This window comes from Mobula birostris, chromosome 3 (genome assembly GCF_030028105.1).
Source record: "Mobula birostris isolate sMobBir1 chromosome 3, sMobBir1.hap1, whole genome shotgun sequence".
NCBI lineage: Eukaryota > Metazoa > Chordata > Chondrichthyes > Myliobatiformes > Myliobatidae > Mobula > Mobula birostris.
Genome location: NC_092372.1, coordinates 21,868,390 through 21,887,174, shown reverse-complemented (window position 1 = coordinate 21,887,174; position 18,785 = coordinate 21,868,390). Strand labels below are relative to the sequence as shown.

The window sequence follows — 18,785 nt, the reverse complement described above, 5'->3', positions numbered from 1 at the left end:
CCGTCCCCTCCCTTACCTTTGAACCATAAAGTTTAAGCAATAAATATGTGTATGAAATATTAGAAATTACTATGATCATTAATAGTTATATATTGATATGTGATGTGATTTCCAGAAAGATTTTAACTTACAGGGACGGCATCTAATGAATGGCATGGGACATTCAAAGCTATGTTTTTTTGATATAAAGCTCAGAAAGCAGGTGCCAGGTGCTTTACAAATGCGTCCCTTCGCCTTCGATGCAAATGCAAATTGGGGAAAGCAGGGAGCCCATGCACCCTCAATGAAGCAACCCTTTCTATAACTCCTCCACTTCACACTAGCTCCCCCCTCGGTTGTCCATACCCAGCCTTGGTTAAATAACTATGAGATATGTTTGATTTGAGTTGATCGATGGAGACAGATATCTCTGAAGCTTTCTGTGACAATGATGCGCGAAGAAGGCGCCAATATGTTATTTTTTTTAAAAAAAAACGCAAGTTAATGACTTTACTATTCCCCTTCCTCGCCCCGTCCCAATATAACAAACTCAACCTAAGCGATCACTAATCATGTTGAAATAAAGTACTATCTTCGCCGATTTCTTATATTCATCAACTGATCTGATTGTTTCGCCACCCTCGCCAACAATTCCCCCCTCCCTCTAATAAAACAGCTCGCAGCTTTCAAAGGCTGGGACGATTTCCCTTTGTTCCCGGATCGCACGCTTTCTAAGAATCAGTCCAGACTTCCTTACGCCGCCTTCAACTGAAAAAAGAAAATACAGTAAAATACAACATACAATAACCAGCCAGAAATCGGCAGAATATCACACGTATGTCACTACACTTTCAAACACGCTCCTAATCTAGAAATGTATCTCAGCAGCAATCCTAACCGCAAATGATCGCTCAGAAATGAAATTATTGTTGTCAGAGCGGTTTTTGCTCTTCTTTATAATGTGTATTAAAGAAGGTAGGTATTTATTATTATATCAAGGAAGAAGCACAAAAAAATCGAACGTGCGCAAGCTGCCTTTTTATGGCTGGATTATTGGAAGGTACCACTATCTGGGGTTGTGGTGTAGCGGAATAGAGAGAGTCATCGAGAGAGAGGGTAGGCTGCTTCATCCACCCCGGGTCTGCGCCGACCTTGAGCCGCTCCAGTCTGTTTAAACGGCGGAGTCAATGTAAAGGAAAGTTGCCTGACGTCACGCAGTGTGGGAGAAAGATGGCCACGTTAACGAACGGCGTGCAGCAGGCAGCAGACAGCCTCAACAACAACATCCAGATCAGCACAGCCAACGGGCCTATGAACGGACTCAGCCACGGCCAGAACAGCACCATCCCCATGAAGGACCACGACGCCATCAAACTTTTCATCGGCCAGATCCCCCGCAACCTGGAGGAGAAGGACCTCAAGCCCCTCTTTGAGGAATTTGGCAAGATCTACGAGCTCACGGTGCTGAAGGACCGCTTCACCGGCATGCACAAGGGTCTGTATACACCATAGTCTTTACTGTATCTAGAGAACAAGTTAGGGGTTTTCCAAAGTCGGCACAATCCGCGATTGCCTTTTGTGCTTCTATAGCGATGTTAATGTTAGCTCTGTCCAGTTTCTGTTGTGGTGCTGAAAGGATAGCCGGAATCGCAAGCCCGTTTTCTACTTTAAAAATAGCGTTTGCAAAGACGAGTGGTCTGCGATCTTAATGTTGAGAAAATCCAGAACCCATGGAGTGCCGAAGACTGAGATTCACTCTGCTTTCTCACTGTATACTTCAAACCCATTGACATAACTTGTGATTTCAGAGCTGTAGGCGAACTCCGGTTCCGCCAGCTTCCCTTTTTCATTTCTTCCCTCTCTCCGTTGCGTGTATGTGTTTAGATTTTATTTCTTGGCCGTTAAGACTCGGATGAGTTAGTAATACTTAGGGACGGCGCTGCTGGCTAGAGTTCACAGTTCGCACCGACAGTTTCGACAAAAGACAACTTTTTAGTTGTAATGATTTGGCGGCAGGGCTGTGCGTGGGAGAGAGCTGGGGGGGGGGTGCAATTGCCTGGATTGAAACGAAATGAAGGAATTCATAAATGGGTTTAAACACGAGCTTCTCTCTCTCTCTCTCTCACTCACTCACTCTCACTCTATCTATCTACCCTCTCTCTATCTCAACACACACACACACACTCATTCACTCTCTCTCCCACACATACACACATGCACTCACCCATACAGAGAGTGAGAGTAAGTGTGTGTGTGTGTGAGAGAGTGAGAGAGAGAGAGACAGAGATAATAACTTGCAGGATTTGTAGCCGTGATTTTAAAAAAAGGCGAAATGACCCCGCTGCTGCCGCCGGGCGATATGAGGAAGAGCACACACAAGGGTGTGCAGGTGCACAGTAAATCTGCGTGTTGGAAAGAGGCGGTGTGGTGGGGGCGGGGGGTGGTGGTAAAAGTAAGATATGAAAAGGGCCTTGGGTTATCTGTAATTTAAAATGCAATATTTATGAGCTCAACGTCCGCATTCACAGGCGCGGATAAGACTGCATGCTATTTTCAATAACATGGATTGAAATTTCAATGATATGAGTGATGTGATTCCAAACCTTTAAGCCTTCAGATAATAATTATTTACTGATCATATTAAGATTGTCGATTGCCATTTTCTCCCAATTTAAGAACACTCAAAAAGTACATAGCATCCAATTTTTGTTCGCGTCTGCTTGGAATCTGAGACTTTGATTTATTTTTGTACCGTGCTGCCATTTTTAAATAATAAATTATGTATGCACGCACTGCAAATAAGCCAGGTCTGGGGGGGGGGGGGCGGGTGAGAACCCTTTGTACGTTTCTTTCCCTCCAGTGTGCCTACTCTGTGCGCCTGGTTTGGAAGCGGCGGAGTTCGAAGTTGCCGGGGGTGTGTTCTGCATCAACAGTGACAACTCCTGTGGGTTAACTTCCACCGCCAGCCCACATATGGCACTGTGCAGACACCACCGACTTCTGATAATATAAAGATAACTGTCGCAGCCTTAGCTGTTAATGACGAGGGGCAGCGGAGACCGCCCCCACCCCACACACGCACACACAGAACTGTGCCCAGTTCACTCAAGTAGATATTACTTCAAACATAGACTTAAAAGAGTAAACACAACTAAAACTGTGTGCTATGTTAGATTTGGATTTTGTAGTATGTTAGCGTACATTTTGTATCATTACTCGAATGAGTTTTTGGAATTAAGAGCATTTTCTTTAATATAATTGCAATATCTACACAATGCCTAGTTTAAAGGCTGTCCCTACAGGAGGGCATACATTTCGAAAACACATGGACTGACATATTTAAATAAAATTTGTGTTTAAATTACAAGTCGAAAGTATAAAAATAATTTAGTTTGACGCAATTTGATCCTGGCAGTTTGCACTAAGAAAATTGGATTGTTGGAACAATACTCACTGAGATCATTTTGAAGGTAGAAGTGACGGTAACGTTATATTGACGATTACTTTGTTATGTCCTTTTCCCTTTAACTAAATGATTAGGTTGTGCCTTCCTAACGTACTGTGCCAGGGAATCTGCTCTGAAGGCCCAGAGTGCGTTGCATGAACAGAAGACATTACCTGGGGTAAGTTCAAAAGATGTTTTCAAGTTTCCTTACCTTGTTGATGGATCGGAACTATTACCTTCCCTGTGCAGTGTTGGGCGCATCACCTCGGGCGGCTGTTTAGATTTTTTTTCGTAATAAAACTTTAAAATGAAAGTCATTCATCGTAGTATTAGAAGCAGTGTAAATTATTTATTTTAACTTATCTGGGGATGTGAGCGCAGGGTCAAACTTTCAACCTGGTGCAGTTTTAAGAAAGGGAGAGAGAGAGAGAGAGAGAGAGAGAGAGAGAAAGAGAGAGAGAGAGAGAGAGAGAGAGAGAGAGAGAGAGAGAGAGAGAGAGAGAGAGAGAGAAACGTGGCTTTATTGCTAAGAAGCGTTTTGGTGATTGTGTTGCGGACCCGTACCTTGTCCTCTGTGTCAAAGGCAGTCTGACGACAGCCGGTGTGGTATGTATTTAAATACAACGTGCAGATTGGTGGAGGTACCTGACATCTTTTCAAAGGAGGGGTACTCGGGTCCAGATGAGCAGCTTTAGACAATGAGCCATGTGGATGTCAACGGCGCTTGATATTTTCTTTGAAGGAGACGCGTGTGCTTCACTTTGACAGCCCCGGTTGGTTTCTGGATTTCGCTGAGGAAAAAGACTGTGGTGTGATTATGGACATTTTAAGATTGGATTTCAAGAGTCATTTATGCAATCAGCACTGATATCATCCTCTCATCGATTAATTTTGCTACTCGAAATACATATTTTATAACAAGGCTGACAAATTCAAGCAAGCGTGTTACCAGTACTGTTTGGGGCTGGAAGGCAAAACGGCCCATACATAGTTTGCAAGGATGAGCTGCGTTTGCTTATTGCAATATTTCTCCCTCTGCCCCGTACCCTCACCCCAACCCTCCATTATGGAGATAAATGTAACCTCTGAATGTGTTTGAGTGCAGTCCGTAGCACCTCACTAAAGCCTATGATTCCTTTAGTCTATTTCATAGCCAGTCGCCTGTCACAAGGTGATCAATACACATACCGGTACGGATGGATGATGAGGTCTGGTGGTTGGTGCAGAATGATATGTATAAATTACAGTGTGTAAAACTGTATTAGGGTTATTCCCATCAGAATAACGAGGGGAGAATAAAACAAAATACAATTGGCGTTGAAGTTCTTAGATTAATACTATCCGCGTGCCACCTCTGATCCAATCAGGGTTTGCACTAATATTGCATTTATATATATATATATATATATTTAATCAGCATGGAGTCAGGGAGTTATACTTGGTAGCTGGGAGTGTGAATCGTTATACATTCAATATGTAGCCACCTACTATCATGGGGCTGTGTGGCTTTTGTCAAGACTTATTATCATACAGAAGCCTTCAGCTTTCCCATGGCCCGCTTCATTCCCATTGTAGAGATGTATTTAAGTCAACAGCTGTCACCGCCTCGCAGAAGCCCTCCAAGTTAAAAAAATAAAGAGACCCTCCTTCGTATTTAAACTCCTCTTCGGATGTAATAGTCTGTTATTCTCAAATCTTCACAAACATAATCACATTTGAAGGGGGAGGGGAAGGAGGCGTTCGGCCACCGGGCCCTTCACTGTTACATTGTTAAGCTATATTACTAGTTTACACAGTAATTGGTGGGCATTAGGCACACATAATTAAGACCCAAATGACCGATCTTTACATGTGCATGCATGTGTGTAAAAAAACTATACTGTCCTTTTGTGTACTTTCAGCTGTCATCTACTTTTACTGGCTCCCTAATACACCAGAAATATAAACTGGCAGTGGGCTGTTTTTGCTAAAGATTAACTCTGGTACTTTGGACTGATCGGGATAATGTATCTGTTGGTAGATTCCCTTTTGCCCGGTTGTTTAACAAACTGCACTCAGAACCATTAGTGGTGTAACCTTATAGAGGTCAACAAATAACACTAAATGGCAAAAATAGATAAAATGAAAGACAAGAAAAAAGCAGTTGTTAAACCAACCAATCAGGAACTGTAGATTTTTTGGACTTATAATGACATCATAAAATAAGAATGTGACTTCTAACTTAATTTCTGTAAATCAATTTCCTCACTGTCCAGCAATGACTGACAGTTTTTAAAGTTAGGAAATTAATTTGCTCAGTAAAAAAAATAGCAACAAAAGAAATGCTGTATCATTAGACATGTACATGAGATATTGTTTCTGTGAATTTGGTGTATAAATGATGCAGGACACAAATGCTCATTGTAATGACTGTAACTTTTAGCTTCTTATTTTTGAATCTTTTCTTAAGCACTTTGAATTTCTGTAAGAAATGTTTTGAGTGGATTTGCATTTAGACAATGCCTTTTTAAAACTTTTAATTATGTCAACACCATTTAATCTAAAAATGTCATGGTATTTATAGGCAATAAGACCTTTTCCTTGTATAAAGGGGCTGTAAAAGTCACCGTATTACAGTAAGAGAGACAGAGCAAAAGGGATTGATGTCTGTCTGAGCTTTGTTGAGCTGCTTGAGATGCTGAGGCATTGAGAAGAATTAGATTTTTTAAAGAAAAAATACAGCAAGAATATCCAATGGGAGGTGCAAGATGTGTGCAAGAAATGTGCGTGGGGATGATTACACATGTTGTTCCATCTGAGTCAGAGGGAACGAGCGAGCAAGCAAGCACTTACACTTCCTCATTATTGTCTATTGAATGGCTGAAGCTGAAAGTAATGAGATGGAGCTTAATAAGGAAATGCTTCCTTTCAGAGAATGAGAGTTGTGAGCCTGCTGTATCTGCCATGTCTCATTAACGGGCTGCTGCAGAGCACATGGCCTCACACAATAATGAGAGTTTTGGGGGTGGGGGTTGGAAGTGAGCATGCTGCACTCCAGAGATATCTCTTTTGTGTTGCCAAGCATTTAAGTTCATTCCCGAGCAGACACCTGGCAAAGATATAAAAAAAAAGACAGAACAAAAAAGATGGATATTAGAAGACCAGGCAGTACAGCAGTGAAACATGTATCATGCTTGTTCTGAATTCTATGTCTTCAGCTTCTCACCCCTGTGATGACAGTTACTGAGATTTTAACATCTATCAATTCTTTTAAGTTTTCTAATCATTGATTATAATATGAGATGGCATGGTTTTGCATTGAGTGAAAAGTTCGGTCCAACGGAATAAAAAAACTAGCATGTGCTGTCTTGCTTTTTTCAATAAATGTATCCATTAAAATATAATAAAGGACATACTTCTTTCTGACAAGTTGGTAATGTTGGAAAAAGTAGGAGGAAAGGGAAATGATAGTAATCATAATTGTTGGAAGGATGGTCTAATCAAGGGCACCAAGCCCACTCCTGCTGGTGCAATATCAGTACCCAGTATTGGAAAACAGTGCAACTAAGATATCTGAATCAAAGTGGAAACAGGGATTTATCCCTCAGTTTGGCTTCTTTGGAAAGTTTGTGATCCAACGGGATTAGCTTGCTCTGATTGAATCGTCTTTACAGTTCCACCAAATACAAAGGCCAGCTTAATGTCTTAAAAGTATTGCAGGAAAGAAGGCTTATATTGGCTTTATTTTTGGTGTCAAATGAATATCAGAGTAAAGTTAAGCCATTAGCATATAAAATATTTCGATGTAACATGCATACGTCTGAAACATGATATTTTTGCATTTTCTGTATTCATTAATTCACAAGGTGCAACTACCATTTTTAATGAGGAGGCATAAATATAAGTGCAAACAGCAATGTTAAGGGTAATATTCCTACATATGATAAGTGATGACTTTGGGATTCAGGATAAAACAACATATCTTGATTATCATTTGCTTTGACACTGATTATATCCATCTGCCTAAGCCTCTATAATAAAAAAAGTGAGGAATTACTAGCAATGGATAAAACAAAATTTGTCATGGCACTAACAGCAAAAATATGAAAGTATATGTTAAAATTAAATTACTGGTGAAACCATGTAAATGCAAGGAAGGAACATATAACTTAGTAACAAAAGTTAGTCTATATAATGACGAAAGAAGTTAAATGGATTTGAATGATCACATTAAAACTGTAATGAATGAGAAAATGGGTTTGTTTTGTCAATGTAACAAATGATATAAGTTTTTATTGTATGTGTGCCAAAGTAATAAGGGTAATAGTTTATAACTATCTGCATGGATGCATCCAAATGATTTTACACTTGGTATACTTCTTAACAGACATTTTTATTTTACATCAGATCTTTAAAAAATAAGTTGTTGACTATGCATAGTCTGATGTAAATTTATTGAGAGACAACGTATACTTTAATAGCAGCCAATTTTTTTTGGGAGAAACTTGCACTCATTGGACAACAAAGCTAAGAAAAATGCTATTTCCACAAAATTTCCATTGATTTTTCTTTTTTTCCTTCATTTTATATGCTGTATACCCTGAAGTTTAAAACAGAACAATCTTATGCTCTGATTAATTGTGTTTTATCACTGTTAATTCCATCCAAATAGAATATCTAATGATACAGGAGATTGCAGATGTTGTAATCTGGAGCAAATTGCTGGAGAGACTTGGTTGGTCGAGCAGCATCTGTGGAGGCAAAGGGATGGTTAACAATTTGGGTCAAGATCTTGCATCAGGACTGAGAGTGCAGTCGGGGTGGTGATGGTAGAGACAGCGTGTGTAAAGAGGTGAAAGGGGTGGATCAATCAGGGGCAGGCAAATGATAGGTGGATCCAGGTGAGGAGGGTTGATGGGCAAATAAGTCTGGGTGGGGGAATGGCAAGGGGTGAAGCTAGGAGCAGTAACCAGTTGGTAACAGGTAGAAATAGATAAGGAGAAAGATTAAACAAGGGGCAATGAAGCTAAGTGGTGGGGGGGAGGGGAGGGCGAAGGTAGGGACGGGGTCAGGAAGGGGACAAGGGGAGTTGTAAGCAGGTTTAGTTGCTGGAAACTGAAAAGTAAGGAGTGGGATATGGGAAGAGGAGAAGGAGATCCGATGAGTTAAGTGTGTGGGTGACAAGCATGTCGGAAAGGAAAACAAAAGTAGGCAATTGAGATGTGAAGGCTGGGTTTAGGAGTATATGGGTGAATCAGAAGGGGAGAAAAAGGAGGTTGCACAGGCTATCTGAAATTGAAAAATGCATTGTGCACTCATGCAAAACTCATCAATCACCTTTCACTACGAGTTCCAACCTTGTCCTCAAATTGTCTTAGTTAATTTCTAACACCACTCACGCTTTATGGAATCTCAGAGTCAAACTATCCTTTGACATGTACTACCAACACACTGACTCCCATAGTTATCTTGACTACACCTCCTCCCACCCATTGTTTCTGCTTTCCTCATGAACCACTCCGTCGTTGACTCTGTGGATCGCTCAAAGTTAGTGTAAAATTCATTCTCAAAATATGAACGTGTTAACATTACCACATGGAGATTCATTTTCTTGCAGTTATTTACAGGAAAAAAAGAAATACAGAACAATACATTAAAAAAAATATACCTAACCAAAGAATGACAAGTAAGCAATGCACAAATCCTATTGACCCATCTCTCCCTGTCTCCCCCACAACCACTATCTAAGGACATAATCAACCCTTCCAGAAGAGGCACAGTTTTACTCGCACTTCCTCCAGCCTAACCTAGCACATTCAGTGCTCTCAATGTTGCTTCCTGTTAACCAGTGAGACCTGTTACAGACAAGGTGACCATTTTGTGGAATCCCAATGCTCTGTCTGCATTAGCTATCTTGAGCACTCGGTTCCTAGCCATTTCCATTCCCCTTCTCATTCCCACCCCATCCCGTCTGCTCTCAGCCCTCTTCACTGCCAGAATGAAACTAAACACAAAGCAGATGAACAATCCCTCATATTCCACCAGGACAGTCTACAATCCAAGTGATTGAACATCATATTTTCCATTGTCAGGTAAAAGCAAACTTTGTGCTCTTTTCTCACTCCTTCTGAGCCAACTATTTTCCAACATCAATCTCACTCACCTCCCCTCCCCCATCTGCCTATGTGTCCTATACTCTTCCCAAATGGTTCAATCTGTCCATTATCCCTCTGTGATCTGGTCCCACTTATAAATTTCCTTACCTATCAAATTCCAGCATCTACAGCATCTACCTATTACCTTCCAGCCACTTTCTACCCCCAACCTCCAACATGGCTCCATCTGCCTCTTTTATTTTCTTTCACATTTTGTCTATATCAACCACTGGTCAATGTTCCCACCTGCATCCTTCCTGCTCCCCCACCCAGCTCCATCTCCCCGTCACCCCCTCCTCACCATCTACTAGCCCCTGTCTCACCCACACCTCTCACTGCTTTATTCTGGTTATTTCTCCTTTTCACTCTTGGTCCTGAAGTAGGATCTTTATCCAAAATGTCAGCTATCTCTTTGCCTCCCTGGATGCTATTTGACCCATTGAGTTCCTCCAGCAATTTGCTCCAGATTGCAGAATCTATGGTCTCTTCTATCTTTGACATCAAATATTCTATATAATCGGAAGTAACAGTCAAGCAACATATAGTAGAACAGAGGAAACACAATTAATCAAGCAATCTTGTGAATACTTCATTAAATAATTTTAAAATTCAGGGGATGTTGACCTGAAAAGTCAACTATCCTTTTAACTATACAGTTGCTACCTGATCTGCTGTTTTCCTCCAGAAGTTTGTATTTTTTTGTTTTCTCTGGAATACTTGATAAGTCCAGATTTATCTGCAGAATGGTAACTTTCTACGTTTGCCGTCTGAAAGTTTCTTCCCACATTCTGAGCAGCGCTTCATGATAAATACTGATATTTCTTGGAAATGTAAGTTAACTTATGGTATTCATTAAATTAGTTCACTAAGTTCCCTCTGCAAGTTTGTTTTCCCTATTATCATACCGTACACAAAATATCTTTTTTCTCTATTTTTTCCTATTGAAGTAAATGATTTCAAATCTCTCACATTACCACTTCTTCTCCTCCTTCTGTCATGCTCACACTTTAGTTTCTCATTGTATCATACACAAATACATTTGCATTTCAATTTATCCTTACATCCTCACCTTAATAGGTAAGTAGTTGAGAGTCCAGGACTGTGCTGAACAGATACCACCTATCTATTCACTGAGCACATTCAGTTTCAATTCTTTGCGCTGATCCAAATCAGCACTAAGTTCCGTACCATTCCATAAGCCATTATTTTAATTTTCTTAATGATTTAATTAATAGATTTATTCACAATTTGTCATACTGCAACTCATATAATCAATATGATAAAGTTTCACACATTTACTTCTGATAGCTCTTCCAAATAATTCACCTAGTTGATCTCTCAGTGTGACCTGACTGATAAGCCCTCAAAGGATTTGTCAAATTGTGTTCAGTTCTGGTCGTCTCATTATAGGAAGGATACGGAAGCTTTAGAGAGGGTGCAGAGGAGATTTACCAGGCTGCTACCTGGATTATCAAACTAGGTTGAGTAAGCTAAGGCTTTTCTATTTGGAGCAAAGGAGGATGAGAGAGAGGTGTACAAGCTGATAAGAGGCATAGATAGAATGGATTGCCAGACACTATTTCCCATTGTGAAAATGGCTAATACAAGTGGACATAATTTTAAGGTGATTTAATGAAAATATAGGCATGATGGGAAAGGTAAGTTCTTTAGACAGAGAGTGGTGAGTGCATGGAACACGCAGCCAGGGGTGGTGGTAGAGGCAGAGACATTAGGGCCATTTAAGAAACTCTTAGCAAGACACATAGATGGTAGGAAAATGGAGGTATATGTAGGAGGGAAGTGTTAGATTGATTCTAGAATCGGCTAAAATGTCAGCACTACATCATGAGTGAAGGGTCCATAATGTGCTGTAATGTTCTATGTTCTATGCTCTAAATAGCACTTCCATACTCTTTACCTGATGTTGGCATTCCGTATGACATATCTTTCTAAATGCCACTTACAGAATCTGTGTGAGTAACCTCGTACATGAACAATCTGTTGCCTTTCATAAAACCTAACCAGTAACCTATCAAAGCAACAACTACAATAAGCCTGCTTTGAACCACAATGTTTTCCCTAACAGGTCTCTTACCCAAAGGATTGTTCCTCCCAGTGTAACAGGTTCCTGAAACATTAATAGAATATGATATGAAAAATAAGTTAGTAAACACTTCGTATAATAGACACATAGCTCCCCAGGATCTTGGCAACCTAATGTCACCTCAGTGTAATATGAGCTGTGGTTTTACAAGCAACTCTGCTGACTATATCTTTGGAAGCTCTTTTATAAATATGTAATTATTGTATCCTTGTATGTGGGAGTAGCTTGTTTTTAAGATTGTTAGATCTAACTCCATTGATCTGCAGCAACCTATAAAAATCTATCCTGGTCTTCCTTTAGCAGGAGTAATGCTGAACCCAGCAAAAATAACAGCAGACTGGAATATTACAGTGAAGGGACAACATCATTCATGTCTTCCATTGACGTAAATTGTGAGCAGATAAACATAAATATGTTAAAACTAAAGCATTGCTTTAGAATTCCTTAATATTCATAAGCATTATTGTCATGCACGAGAGAAGGTTTCCAGTTATTAGCCAGTGAAAGCTTAGGATCAGAGTAAGTACCACATTTAGCATTGATATGTACTGATGTGGAATATTGGAAAGAAAGGTTGAAGTAATATAGTCTTAACACTGCCTGGTAATACCAGGAGTTGACTCTGTTCTGAACTTTGGGCATAGAAACTATTAAACATGATTATGTCTTCACATGCTCCTCAGAATCATGTTCCCAGCTTCTCCACTTATTCCTTGATCTCCTTGGTATTAACAAATATATCCACCTCCACATTGAATCGACGAATTACTTGACTCCATTACCTTTTGTATTGGACAATTCCACAGGTTGAACACTATCTAGGTGAAGAAATTTGATCTTAAGTAGCATACCCCTCACCATATCAAGCCAGGATGCTGCCTGGATTAGAAAGCATGTCTTAAGATGGTAGACTGAGCAAGCTAGAGCTTTTCTCTTTGGAGAGAAAAAGAGATAAAATAGACAGCCTGAGACTTTTTACCGTGGTGGAAATAGATGATACAAGTGGCATAACATTAAAGTGTATGGAGGAAAGTACAAGGGGATGTCAGGGTGGTAGATGCTAGGGCGATGCTGGAGATAGATACATCAAGGACATTTAAGAGACTTTTAGATAGGCACATGGATAAAAGGAAAATGCAAGGGTATGTGGGAGAGGAGGGTTAGACTGATCATAGAGTAAGTTAAAGCGTTGGCAAAACTTTGTGGGCTGAAGGGACTGAACTGTGCTGTATTGTTCTATTCTCTAAGCCCTTTTCAGACAGAATCTTTCAGATCAAGGATCAACTTTATTCGACATATACATTTACGCGTGTTGGGAATTTGCTGGGGTGTGTTTCGTGCCATGAAACAAAAGGAACAACAACATTCTACAATTACACAAATAAAGGATTATATAAGAAATAAACAGAGGTTAAAGTGCGGAAGTAGAAGAAAATGTCCATTAATACAGAAACACCAGCAGGTATTCACAATATAGGCAGCATTATAAACAGTCTAATATGTTTATAGTGCAGTGACTGAGATAAAATGTAGATAGATAGATTAGCTCTGTTTACCAAGCCATCAAATTAGCAAGGAGAAGAAAAATACATGGGACATTACATTTTAAGAAGGGACCATTCAGAGCAATTAGCTTTGAAGTTTCTTTGGAACTGTAACTTTCATGGTCGCTGCTACTTTTTAATCTTGAAATGCTTAGCTGGCTTCTTCAATTTGCCATGTGGCTTCTCAGCAGCTGACAGGAAAGGGGGATATTTTGAAACATGGTACCACCACTTCAACGTGATAATAAGGTCACCCAAAAAGAAGAAAGGGTTTTCCTTAAATAGTAATTCTCCATTGTCTAGATTTCCAACCCTCCTTTATATACTAAATGCAAATAAACCCCTGGAGTACAGGATGTGCTTTGCAGCTTTCAAAATATTTTTAGCCACTGCATGTGTAGAAAATGCTGAGTAAATTTTTAATGAGGAACAGGACCAAGTAACACTTAAAGAGCTGTCTGGAGTTTCCCAGCTGGGCTGCTTCTCGATTTTTTTTCTCTAAAGATTGCTTTTAAAAAGTGCTCTGCTCTTGAAAGAGTTAAATTTACACAGCTGTGCTGGAGATAACAATGAAATGAAGGGAAGAGAGAAATGACTGAAAAGGATGGATACAAATAATGGATCCTGTTTCATGTAAACATACACAATAGCAGGTGCAGGGAATATGAACTGCTGTGTCAGAGAAACGAATTGTGACTTGTCAGTAATGACATACTCCATCTTCTGTGAGTGTAGGCAATGCCACCTGTTACATAAGGTTGCTTGCACAGTCCGTTATTTCCAAGCAGGAGAGCATTAGATTGTCAAGCCCATGAAGTAAGGTGCCTAGAATCAAAGCCTTCGGCATTCATTTCTGCCTAAACCATCACCGGAACAGTAGTTTCGGCTGGAGCTCCTCCTGGCACAGGAAACAATGCACACGCCCTGACCTCCGGGACACAGATTCGTGATTCTAATTACTGACAAGGATCAAGCAGCCCAAGTGGGCTGTTCAAAGCTGTAATTCTTTGTGTTTCGATGAAATTGTGCAGATGTAATTGTAAGACTTTTTGGATATGAGTAAAAGGACTACTCCACTTCCCCATCTCAGCAACGAAGGGAAAGATAGCTGTAGATGGGGGAGAGTCCCAATTTAAAGAAAATCTTGATGTTAATTTTTACGGTTAGGATCAGGGAGAGGAAATGTGGTCACCCTGTAGGGGAAACATAAGACTTTAATTAAACTTTAAATTCTATTCTCTGATCTGAGAATACGAATGATTGCAAAATCTCAGTGCATTGGTGAAGGGAAGCAGTTTAAACAAAGGTTTAAAAAATGTCACTTTTCCTGGTGAGAGACATGGACTATAATTAATGACTTAAATAGCATAACCTTTGACCTGAAGTGTCATGGATAAAGGGCACATAGAGATGAATGAGATTACTAGTGTAACTCAGCAGGGGCGTTGTGTTCATGGACTTGTTTAAAATAAGAATGTGGAGCCTTGGTGGTTTTCTAGTGCAAGCATGTTTTTTTGTTCTTCTGCACTAAGAAGAATAAGGTACTAATGTAATGCAAATTCTATAAAATTTTTTGAAATAGTCTCCTTAAATGAATGTCGTTATTAACAGAGTACCAGGAAAGCAGAGTGCACTGAAGTATAACATTACATTCTAGATTAGACTCTTAAAAAGCGTCTCTGTTCTAATACCATCTTTAAACCTAATATGTACTTTCTGTAATCAAATCTGCGAGCAGCAATTCCAATTATAATATGCTCATTTTATTTGCCACTCTGTGTGTGTGTGTGTGTGTGTGTGTGTGTCTGCGTGCGCGCGCACACACACACACACGCACACACACACACACACACACATATACAAATCCTGGTATCTGCTGCGTGAAGAGTTTTACATGGAAACACTCTTAAAGTAGATGTATTATTATTGTTAGTCAACACAATATTTTACATTTTTATTGCCAAAATGTAAACCAGAAAACTGCAGATGCTGGAAATCTGAATTAAAGACAGAGAATACTAGAAATTATCAGCAAGAGAGGAGCATCTATTAAAAAAGGACCAGTCTTAGCACTTCAGGTTGAAGATCATTGTCTGTTATTAAATCTGCCTCGCTCTCCATAGGTGCTGCCCAGCGTTCTTAATACTATTGTTTACTGTGCTTTAAGAAACAAATAATAAGACCTTAAAATGTATAGTAGGAGCAGAATTAGGCCATTTGGACCATTGAGTCTGCTCCACCATTTCATCATGGCTGATCCATTTCCTCTCTCAGCCCCACTCTTCTGCCTTCTCCCCATATCCCTTCATGCCCTGACCAGTCAAGAACCTATCAACTTCTGCCTTAAATTTATCCAATGACATGGCCTCCACAGTCATCTGTGGCAACAAATTCCATAAATTTACCACTCTCTGGCTGAAGAATTTCTTCCTCATAAAGAGTTTTTTTCATCTCCATTCTAAATGGACATTCCTCTATTCTGAGGCAGTATCCCCTGGTCTTAGACTTTCCTCCCATAGGAAACATCCTCTCCACGTCCACTCTGTCAAGGTCTTTCAACATTCAATCGGTTTCATTGAAATTCCCCCGTCACCATTCTTCTGAATTGCAGTGAGTACTGGTCTAGAGTCATCAAACACTCATCATATGATAAGCTGTTCAATCCTGCAATCATTTTTGTGAACTTCCTTTGAAGCCTCCCCAATGTCAGCACATCCTTCCTTAAATAAGGGACCTAAAACTGCTCACAATATTCCAAATGTGGCCTCACCAGTGCCTTATAAAGCCTCAGCATTACATCCATGCTTTTATATTCTAGTCCTCTCAAAATGAATGATAACATTTTATTTGCCTTCCTCAACACTGACTCAACCTGCAAATTAACCTTTAAGCAATCCTACACAAGTACCCTTGCACTTCAGATTTTTGAATTTTCTCTCCATTTAAAAAACATTCCATGCTTTTAGTTCTTCGACCAAGGTGCATGACCAAGGACTTCCTAACGCTGTATTCCATCTGCCACTTCTTCGAATTTGTCCTTCTGTAGCCTTTCCGCTTCTTCAAACCTACCAGTCCCTCCGCCTATCTTCATAATACTACTGTTTACATGATCAAAGGATAACTTATTGTACTTTATAAAACAAATATTGTTTATTCGGCTGTGAATCTAGTTATCTGTAATTTTAGAGCCAAGCCCATTTGGTTAATTGTAAGCGTTTGAATTCCATGTATTTAGAATTGGCTCTTTGTCTCATCACATGGTGTGCTACAGACCTGCTCTCTGTTATATGAAAACTGCAGCAAAGAGAACAGTTCTCCTTGGGCAATTCTACTCTGGGCAATGCTTTACAGCGCTAGCAATCACCAACTGCGGTGCAATTCCTGCTGTTGTACTTTCTTCCCATGACTGTGTGGGTTTACTCCAGCTGCTGGACAATCCAAATACAGTACATACAGTTTTATTTATTAGTGGTGGGCCTGCGGAGTCATAGCAACATGTGTAGGCTGCCCTTAGCACAATCCACAGTTTGTGTTGGTCTTTGACGCAAATGACACATTTCACTGTAGTGTTCAAGATTCAAGTATGTTCTATGATGTACAAGGGGTAGACTATTATTGAAATAATTACCACATGAATAGAATACCTATGATGCTGTGATACTGTGGTAAACCATATATATATGTTGTAACTGGGTTACCTGTCTGGACATGCCCCTCTGCTGACTGCTCCTGTGGCCCCTCCCACAGTGACCCCTGAATAAAGGCGATTGTGCCATTGCTCCTCCCTCAGTCCAGGGGCAGATACTCAGCATGGTGGAGGCTACATTTTACTGCTAGTAAAAGCCTTTCAGTATTTACTCTACTCCCAGTCTTTTGGAGTTATTGATAGTGCACCAGATACATCCTAGGATGCGCTTGGACACATCAATAGTGACGTTACCTGGGTCATTGGGTGTTTCTGGTCTTTCAGTATCAGGCAACCCAGCCAGGGTTGATCAGCCCCGGCTTGTGACCCAGCAGCATTGGTCCACGGGTCACACCTCTTGATCCGTAACCTTCAGGATCAACAGCCTTTGTAACTGGTTCTAGGCTTGTGAACACATATGCTCTATTCTCAAGTGTAGGACCCATTTAAAATATTTATTCATTAGAAATTACCATTTCAAAATATGATAGGATTTTGTTCATTTTTTTATGCATTTCTATCTCTATGGCGATAGCTAGTGATAGTGTCTCCAGCACAAATCACTGGTAAATGTATGGAATAGAAAATAGTTTATGTACTGGGACATATAGGCCAATTGTAGTGTTGTTACTACCAGTAAATCAAGATCTACCAGCCCAAGATCAAGGTCTTCAGAACACCATGGGTACTACCCAGTTTTCTGGTGAGCTAAATATCACCTGTAAAGCCCACTTAGACAAGATTGTTTAACTCATTTCCAGTATATAAGTGGGAAAAAGAATGAAATCATTGTTATTTTCTTAAAATAATTACTGATCCAATGTAACACAGTAAAAACATGATACAGAACATAATAATATAAAAAACACAATTAATATAAATACATAATATAGCTTATTTGCATTGATTGTATGTACATAAAGTGACACTAGGTACAGGAGTGTCTGTAGGTAAGCTGACTCTGACCAAGAAATGATAAAGTAGTGGTTGTGGGGTGGGTTAATGGGTGGTGGTGTTGAACAGCCTTACTGCTTTGAGAAATTAACTGCTTTTGCGTCTGGTCATCCTAATGTAGATGTTACATTGGGATTGGGTCAAACAGATGGTGAGCAAGGTTGGTGGGATCCTTCATTGATATTGCTGGCCTTTTTCTGGCACCTTGCTGTACATATGTCCTTGATGGCAGGTAGGCGGGTGCTGGTGACGCATTGGGCAGCTTTGACTACCCATTGTAGAGTCTTCCTGTCTACCACAGTGCAGTTTCTGTATCATGCAGTGATACAGCATGCCAGGATGCTCTCTACTTCACATCTGTAGAAGGCCACAAGAAATTATATGCATAGCCTAGCCTCCTCAGAAAGTAGAGGCGTCGTAGGTCTTTGTTCTACTGAGAATGCCTGCAAGAAAATGAATCCCAGGGGAGCATCTGGTGACATATATTTATTTTGAAGTAAATATGATCAAAGGCGATGTCAAAATAAATTTATTATCAAAATACGTATGTGTCACTACATACTACTTTGAGATTAATATTTCTTGCAGGCATCTACAGGAAAGCAAAGATATACAATAGAATTTATTTTAAAGAACTATACATAAACAAAGACTCACAAACAACTATCTGCAAAAGAAGACAAAATGAGCAAATAAAAAATTAATAATTGACACTGAGAACATGAGTGCTTGAAAGTGCGTCTGTAGGTACAGAGTTTACATTTGAATCACTTTAACTGAAACAGAACTTTATAAAGAGAATTGAAGTACATAATACCCACTGTCAGGACTCAGAGTTCATTTAGGAGCAACTTCTCAATAAGAATGCATTTTCAGTAGACTTCTTGCCTCCAAGCAAGAATACACTTTACAACTCTCTTGTGCTGTTGGATATTCATCA

The 18,785-nt window shown here is 39.9% G+C and overlaps 1 protein-coding gene across 1 annotated transcript in view; it reads left to right on the top strand.

Moving 5' to 3' along the window:
• Positions 1 to 1,290: 1,290 nt before the first annotated feature.
• The window catches only part of celf4 (CUGBP, Elav-like family member 4), a 1,368,200-nt gene continuing 1,350,705 nt past the window's right edge, over positions 1,291 to 18,785 (top strand). The window contains exons 1-2 of the mRNA XM_072252349.1: positions 1,291 to 1,474; positions 3,520 to 3,602. Of these exons, the coding sequence (XP_072108450.1) occupies positions 1,291 to 1,474; positions 3,520 to 3,602 (267 nt within the window). The remainder of the gene's footprint in view (positions 1,475 to 3,519; positions 3,603 to 18,785) is intronic.